The sequence below is a fragment of the Halyomorpha halys genome, unplaced genomic scaffold, assembly GCF_000696795.3.
Source record: "Halyomorpha halys isolate HHAL.00 unplaced genomic scaffold, Hhal_1.1 Scaffold943.1, whole genome shotgun sequence".
NCBI classification, from domain to species: domain Eukaryota; kingdom Metazoa; phylum Arthropoda; class Insecta; order Hemiptera; family Pentatomidae; genus Halyomorpha; species Halyomorpha halys.
In genome coordinates, this window is record NW_027114150.1 from 519,716 (window position 1) to 528,652 (window position 8,937).

General features: G+C 27.2%; 1 protein-coding gene across 13 annotated transcripts in view; it reads right to left on the bottom strand.

Annotated features, from left to right (window-relative positions):
- Hr4 (Hormone receptor 4) overlaps window positions 1-8,937 on the bottom strand; it is a 173,287-nt gene that overhangs the window by 9,810 nt on the left and 154,540 nt on the right. For all 13 annotated transcript variants that reach the window (XM_024358469.2, XM_014431076.3, XM_067051393.1 and 10 more), the window contains 2 exons: window positions 635-783; window positions 309-370 (listed from right to left, as the gene is read on the bottom strand). In XM_024358469.2, coding sequence (XP_024214237.1) covers window positions 309-370; window positions 635-783 — 211 coding nt within the window. The remainder of the gene's footprint in view (window positions 1-308; window positions 371-634; window positions 784-8,937) is intronic.

Below are 8,937 nucleotides of genomic sequence, written 5' to 3' on the forward strand. Positions count from 1 at the left end.
AGTGGGTTTGAGAGCCCTCCAGGGTCCGTCTAACCTCATAAAGTGGGTACCCTTAATTGGGGAAAAATTTGGCAGTCGAGCGTGATTCTGACTAAATCACCTACTTGCACAACCATTAGTCTAGTAACATCATTTCCTAACAAAGTACTGCACCCTTGAACCTTCATGAGTTGCAGTGGTACAGATGTATTTATTACTATATACATGATATGATGAATAATTATTAGTACTAACTATAATAGAAAATGAATTTAACCAGGTGACATCATCTAAAATAAGTATATAATATTATCTCTTACTATTATTACCTTATATAAATTATATACTGCACCGGAATTTCTTCCTCCTGGCATTCTGTCTTCTCTTACAGCTGAAAGAATAAACGAGAGATTATTAAAAATAGAAATAAATACTAAATGTTTCATTATTTATCTCTATTATGAAAAAAAGTAATTATGAAGAATTTTGTAAGAGCCAATATAGCAATAAATCTTATAACTATTTAAAAAAAAGGTTTGGAGTGCTATTACATCAGATTTAGAAAAACTAAATGTATATTAATAGTAATTAGTTACTATTTCAAGATGTAGAGAATTGTTAATAGTTAATAATTTAATAAAAATTATTTACAAACCTTGTAAAACCATTCCTTGCTCTATACATTTCTTAAAACGACAGTACTGACACCTATTTCTTTGAGCTTTGGTGATTTCACATACACCATCTGCTACACAGGTGTAAACCCGCCTGTTTTGAACTGTCCTTTTAAAGAAACCTTTACATCTAAAAAAAAAAAGTTAAAATTAGTTCATGAAAATATCTAAGTAAGAGTAAATTTTTGGAAGAAATAACAGTATTATGAAAGTAGAAAGGCAGCCAGAAACAAAACTGATATTTATTAATAATAAAATTATTATTTATTCAAAAGTTAATTCACCATAACACAATTTATAATGAATTATCTTTACTTTTTTTAGTTAAAAAAAATTAAAACAGAAGTTTTTGTAAAAAGTTTTTAAAAAAAATGTAAAATAATTAAAAATAAAAATATTACTAGTAGTAAGAAAAAATAATTTAAATTGTCCGAGTTCTTCAGGTGTTGTTAAGATATATAAATTTTAGCATTAATAATAATAATAATTTTGTTTAATAATAATAAAAAATATAAATACAATAATAATAAGTCTATTCTCTGTGACAAATAAACCACTATTTATTGGGATCAACCTTTAATTACAGACCTTTTAGAGCTGAATGATAAGCTAGATATTCTTGTTCCTAGTTTCAGGAGTTCCTAATGATGATAAAAATAATAAAATGGTTGGAGAGAAAACGAGAAAATATCAACAGTTCTGTGAGGAATTGAATCAGCTATAGGCTTAAGATAAGGAAAAGTGTTGCTCTTTATAAAGTACAGTAATAGATTGGTCCTGGAGGAAACAGTTAGAAGTTGCAGAGAATTGGGACTTCCTGATTATATTTTGGAAGGACAAAAAGCAGTGAGTGCTACTGTGGATAGCCAATACCGCCAGGAAACTTTTATATATTTCATAGAGCCTAACTTACTGAGTGAATATTCCTAGTAAAAACTGAGAAAGTGTAGAATTCTAAAATAATAATAAATAGCTTGGTTAAAAATTATTATCACTGATACATAGGAACTACAAGTATTAGCAACAATTTGCATATATTTGTTATTATATGATTGTTATATAATCATATCCAAATTATAGTTTATACCTAATATATATGTTTTATATATATTTTTAATTCTCCTTAGCATTATGATTTATTTTCATAATTCATTATTGATTTACTAAATTAGAGACTAAAAGAAAAAAAAATACTAGAAGGAATCATTAGGTTTAAACCCTTGAATTAAAAAAAATATTCAAGATTCTGAAAAAAGTCATTATATGATAGGTGAGAGCAGCCATATCATTAATCTCAAAATGGATCATCAGTAGATTTGTTGGAGCTTTGGTCCATTTCTATATTGCAGTAATAAATATCTCTTCTAATTGATTATTATTAATTTATAACTAACTTAATAATCAGTAAATTGTTATTAAATTCACTCATAGTTTTCATTGTAAGCCCTAAAACTGGCTTTCCTCATTATACAACCATATATGATAAAAATAATATATATATAATAAAATAACATATTTTTTAAGTGCACATTTCTTTTTTATTTTATTTTATTTTACTCTGTAAATTGGATTTAAAAAACTCAAGTATTAAAAAGTTTATTAATTATTATACAGAATTAACAATATTTCTTTATGAAGATTAGGGGATACAACTTATATAACTGTTTATTTAATTGTACTACTCGTAGCTCAAATTGTATAACTGTATTCTTTAGTTCAGATTCTATTATTTTTTTTCATTATAGTGTAAGCAGGAAAAAAACATTTTAAGTTTTCATCCCAGCATTTTAATTTGTACTTCAAATTAGTGCCTCTTCAATTCATTAGTTAAACTCAATTTTTTATTATTATAGCTTATATGTAAAATAAAATATTACATGGTGATCATAAGTAAAATAAAATATTATACATTGATCACTAAACATTTTTTTATATAATAGAGAGATTATAATTCCATTCAATGTGGATGAAGTTAATAAAATGAATAATTGCTAAATAATCTTGAATGTAATAAATAAAATATTATTGCACAAAGTTTTCTGGTCTTCATATCTTTTACTGCACTGTAAAGAAAAGAATTTTTTTTCTATCGGAGAAGTTATTTATTATCTTGACAGAGGCAATTTAGCTTATTATCTCCCTATGACCCAGTTTCTGCTTGCAAGTGTTTGTGCACATTGTATAACCTTATATCATTCTTCTTTCCTTTTGTAATTGTTCTATTTTAAAATCCACTTATGTATTGTAAATATCTTTTTATTTTTCAATATGAATTTATAACAAATACTGTTAATATTATACAATACCTTTTATCACTAATTACAGAAGAATAATTTATAAAACCTAATTATTTTTACACTTATAAAAAATACTTAAAATAAGGTTTGTAGGTAAATTTATTAATACTACTAAAGTATTGTATAATTAATAAAAGTATAGTATAGTATTTATCAGGAGGCTTAGTTTATAATTGTCAACTGAAGAAGTTATACAACATTGATTTCCATCTTAGGGCTTTTTCTATATTTTAAAATTCTTCTCAAGTTCAAAAATGATCATGGGAGATAGAAAGAGCAGGTCATAGCATTAACAGATTTGAGAATCTGAGAATGGACCTCGTCCTGAATATAATGGGTATAACAAAATTGTCTTTTCTAACTTCACACTTCCAAAAATATCTTACTAATATTCCCAAACAAAGTATATAAGATAAATATTTTGAATTATTGAAAAAGTCCTACAGAAATGTTTGGCTTGTGAAGCATAATATATCCCTCCAATTAACTTTAGAAATATTTCTGAATGTTGGTTCAATCCATTGTTTTACAAATATGAATATGAACAGAATATCTTTCATACTCTAAAATTCTGTAGATTAAAGGTGAAGTCATCAAATTTTTTTTTTTCTTGAGACAGTGCTTTAGTATATATGTCATGATATACCAATCCCATTTAAGAAAAATGTTTAATATTAAGATAAGTAGTTGAACAGCTCATATTGCCTCCTTCCATTCTACAAAACTTCAAACTTTATTTCTTGTAGTCATTAGAATGCATTGTAACGTCACTTTAGGTGGTTACTTCGTAATGATCACATCTTTTAATAAAATCAAACATTAAATTGGTTCTTGTATTGGATAGAAAAGCATTATGAAATGTTTTATTATATTTAATATATTATACCCATATATAAGGCAAAGAAAACACACTCTCCTACATAAATATTTTTTCTTAATTATTATTTGAATAAGGTGGTGCAACTTGGCCTGAATTTGAGGCTGGCCTGTAGAGTGTCAGTTTTTGGGCACAAAGGGCCCTTGTGTTGCTTCCACATGTTTGTTTTCAGTTTGCATTGTTTTTGAACTACCAACAGACAAATATTTGTGCTATATGTGTTATAATTAATTAATTAAAGAATTTCCTCAACCTTTGGATTCAATAATTAACTGTAGTTTAAGATTGTATATTTTAAAATTCTGTCGATTCGGTGTAAATACATTGTTTCAAATCTTGTTAATTAATGTAAGCAGTTTATTTTGGATTTAACATATAACTAATATATAGTTATGAAGAGATTATATGCCTAGATAATTAAATTAAAAAGTTTCTGATAAAAATTCTAGAACGAAGGTTGAATTTATAGGTTATGCAGTGTACTATTTTTACCATCTAAAATCTATAGCTGATATTTAGGTTTCCTTTAATTTTATTTTGATTCTTTTTATAATGGAAATAGAGTAAATCGAAATTAATAGCCGACAAAATTCAGCAGAACAAAAGAAGCGTGTGCTTACCAACGTCTGTTGCTACCTTTGTTTACCAAACATTTGTTCAAGTCTTTGATTTGTGGCAGGTGGCAAAGGTGTAGATCCATCATATTAATTGTTTACGATGATTTTACCTACATAAAATGTTATGTTACGATGACTAAAATAAATAAAACACGTTAATATAATATCTTTATGAAACAAAAATTTTTTTTCCTGGCTAAAATCTGAAAAGCGGAATGTAATGCTGATAGTACAAGAGCCAGGGAGATATAAAATGCAGTTATTTCACCCCAATTTTTTATTTGTTTAATGATAACTATGTATAATTACTAGCCAAAATTGATGAGTCTGCCAAGTAGAGGTAGCGGGAATAAAAAATGGCAGCCGTCTCAAACCTTTAAAAAAAATCAATTTTTCATTCAGAGCCCTATATCTTTAAAACTACCAACACCAGAAAACCTAATAAACGTAAGGGTAGTAGTTTTTATGATATTCGCATAAGAATATAATTTTTGCACATTAAATTTTGTCAAAACTACTACAAATCAATTTACTTGAGTAAATATCGTAAAAACTACTACTCCTACGAAGATAAAGGTTATAAACTACTTTATTGGTCATACAACTAGCTTTATTTTGAGTGTTAATAGACATCTGTACGTCAAATTGTTTTTGAGCTATAGATTTCTCAAATAAATTCTCTAAGCTCTGATTGTTCAGGGTATTGCTATTTTAAAAGCTACATCTCGGGAACTATTGAACATAGCGCTCTATTTGAGCTCATATTTTAACAAATTTACTTTACTTTAACGATGTTTTCTAAGGTTTTCTAGTGTTGTTGGTAGTTATAAAGTTATAGAGCTCTGAATGAAAAATTTTGTTTAACGTTTTGAAACAGCCACCATTTTTTATCCACCCAACCTGTACTTGGCAGACTCATCAATTTTAACTAGAAATTATACATAGTTTTCATATATTATATGAATTATATAGAAAGATAGTTTTCATTAAAGTAATCAGAAATAGTGGTGAAATAACTGACTTTTTTCTCCTCTTGAACTTCTATTTCTTTTTAGTGGTCTCCAGATATTGTGCCAATATAAAATTTTGATTTTCAATAACATATCAAGTTTATTTGTACTCTTAAGATATTTATTCGCAAACAAATGTTGGATATGAGAAAAGAGAAATGGAAAGTGCGTGGCTGAGAGAGCATTGCCCTGCCTTGGACTGACACAGCCTTGACCAAAATACAAAATGCCAACAGCCCCTCATAGCCAAGGCTCCCAGTGCCTCTACAATGCCTTTGTAATTACCGTATCTTACCTATCCCAAGCCCTCCCCTCCTCATGGCTTTCTAGTCCTCTCTTACCACATAGTATATTAGAATTTCATATGGAAACATCATTTGAAAATTAAACAAAACAAAAAAAAAAAAAGATTACTAAAGTTGTTCCTCTCAAATAATGCAGGGGCCGATCTAGAAATATTTTTTAGGGGAGGAAAAAAATAAAATAAAATTACGAATCTATTTTTAATTTTACTTTCGAATGTTGGGTCACGATTTTCCCATGCCACAAATCCAATGGATGTTCAGAGATGGGTAAAATCAGCTATAGTTGAAACTAATAGCTAAAATTACCATGGATAGAATATTTATTTAATCAATGGTTCATTCATGTATAAGGGTCGTATCCATGGCAACTTTAGCTATTAGTTTCAACTATGGCTAATTTTTGCCCAATACTTAATAAATAAAGGAAGCAACAAACGTATCCACGCGCTTGTTTTGTTCATTTGAATTTTTTCGACTATTACATACGATTTACTCTATTTTCATTATAAAAATAAACTAAAAAAAATTAGCAAAAGGAAGGGAAAAGTAAATATCAGCAAAGTAGATTGTAGATTATATAAATAGTACTCAATAACCTATATTTTCAACCTTCGTTCTAGAATTTTCATAAGAAACTGTTTAATTTATTTACCTAGACATATAATGTCTTCATAAATATATATTTGTGCTATGTTAAATAAAAAATTAACTGCTAAAGTAAATTAAAAAGGTTTGAAACAATGCATTTACATCGAATAGATAGAATTTTAAAACATACAATCTTTAACAAGAGTTAATTATTAGATCCAAACTTTGGGGAAATTTCTTAATTAATTAAAACACGGAGAGCACAAATATTCATCCAAACAAACGTGTAGATGCAGCGCAAGCACCCTTTTGATTTGTGACACGCGACGTCAGGCCATCTTGTACCACCCAGTCCATATAAGCCATCCACACTCTTGCACATGCTCTAATTTGCGATTGCTTGGCATATTAAGCGATTAATAATTCAGAGGCACCTTAATGTTGTAGATAAGGCCAAGGAAGACAGGAATTTTATTGTTTTACAAAGAATACAAACAGCAATTAACGATATCTGTAAAATAAAAACTACTAGGATAATTGCCCAGTGCAAAGTAGGAGTTGAAACCGAACATTTTGGGTTTTAATTTCGCAGTTGTAAAATAAATTATTTAAACAACATACAATATAATTCAATTTGCGATACCTCCAAAGAAAAATTAAAAAGTATATACGCAAATGTTCAACAATTGATATCAAACTTTCAATTATGTTCATTCAATATACATTCATTCTCAAATATAGCAATAGATGCATAGCGAAGCATTTCCGGTCTGCTAGTTTGGTATAAAATGATACATGGAACAATATATGGTTTTCAAATTATTAGCAAATAGATAAAAATACATCAATTTTTTTTTTACTTCCAGAAAGAAATTGAGGTCACAAAGTTGAAATTTGTAATCAGCACCCTTAAAAACATAATTGAGCTAATTTTAAAAATTTTCCTGACACAAATACAGGACTGGAATGTTAGGGAAACAGTATAACTCAATTGTTCAGTAGAATAATATTGATGAACTTTATTGTAGAACTTTTAATTTGCCTTAAAATAAATAAAAGTCGTATAATGAAAATTTGATCTTTTCATGATTTACAACAGAATTTTATATAAATGTTAATCATTGGTTAATTAAGACAAATAAGAAAAATAGAACTTTTCATATATATTCATAGTCTTCAATATCATTATTGTTGCGATCAAGCTAATTTTATTTTTTAAATTTTCTTCGGCCAAAAACTGTTTAAGGCGAAGAAGGTCTTTTATTGTAAAATATATTTTATGTATTGAGAACTTAATTTATTATTGTAGAACTTTTATTAAAAAGTTTTCAGGTGTACATTTGACGCAGCGGTACACCATTTTATATTACTTTTTCTAAATACATAATTTTTGACAGAATCATTTTCGGATTTTTCATTTCATTGAGCGGATTGGAACAGGACTGAACTTTTTATAATTTTAAAAAGTATTTAAAAAACAATTAGAATTTTATAATTTATTACAAATTACTGATTCTATCAATAACAAATATTAAAATCTGATAGTGTAATACGAAAATAATATGTAAATAACATTGATTTCTTATGTAAAACCGAGTGATAATTAAATTTAGAAACAAAACACACATAAGGAAATTAAATTAATGACAAAGAAAATACAACATGATGGAATGTACAAAATGTTAAATTAAAGCTTAAAAGGTCAATAGAAGAAAATAATTTATAAGTATTTTTTTTAATAATATATAAAGAAATGCTGAAAAACAATAAAAATGAAGTTACATTTCAGTGAGAATATATAATCTATAATAAAAAATATATTCAATTACTGTTTTAAAATTCATAACCTAAATCTAATTTATCAGCGAAACATTTTTCAGTTTTTGATGTTATTCTTGTAAATAAAGTCATATTTATAATAAAAATATGATATTAAAATTAATATCGAATATCAAAAGGAAAATAATATAACCTACCCTAGTATATTTTGTAACCGTATAACACAGAATACAATTAATAAAAAAGTATTTAATAATTTCATAATATTTATTTATTTATTTTAAAGAAGAGTGGCCCTCCTACAAAGTTCCAAAGGCGCAGGAAGTGAAGATCTGACGTTCACAAACGTATGAGTCAATGAAATTGCTTTTGACTTCCCCACCACGTTTCAATATCACTAATGATCTACTGGTGAGTTATACATCAAGGTTATGCAAATATTTTACAATAGATTTGGTCAATTTTTTTTTTTTTGATAAGACAGAGCATTATAATTCTCTCCATAGCATAGAAGTCACCACTTTATAAAAGTCACAAGGTCTATTGGCAGGATCGGAACCTAGTACCTACAGGTCATGGAATGGGTGATAGGCTATTTAAAAAAAAAAAAACCTAATAAAAAAACATTTACCTGCAAAATCTTAGGATTTGAAGATTTTATTATTTTTATTTTTAATTAAAAAAAAAAAGGAATAAGGAATGAACCGTTGGGAACCAATGGGAGTTGATCATTGGGTTTTACGCCCTATAACATATAACAGCAACCGTTGGGAATCGGTTGAGTTACAGGTATATAAAGATTAAAAATAAA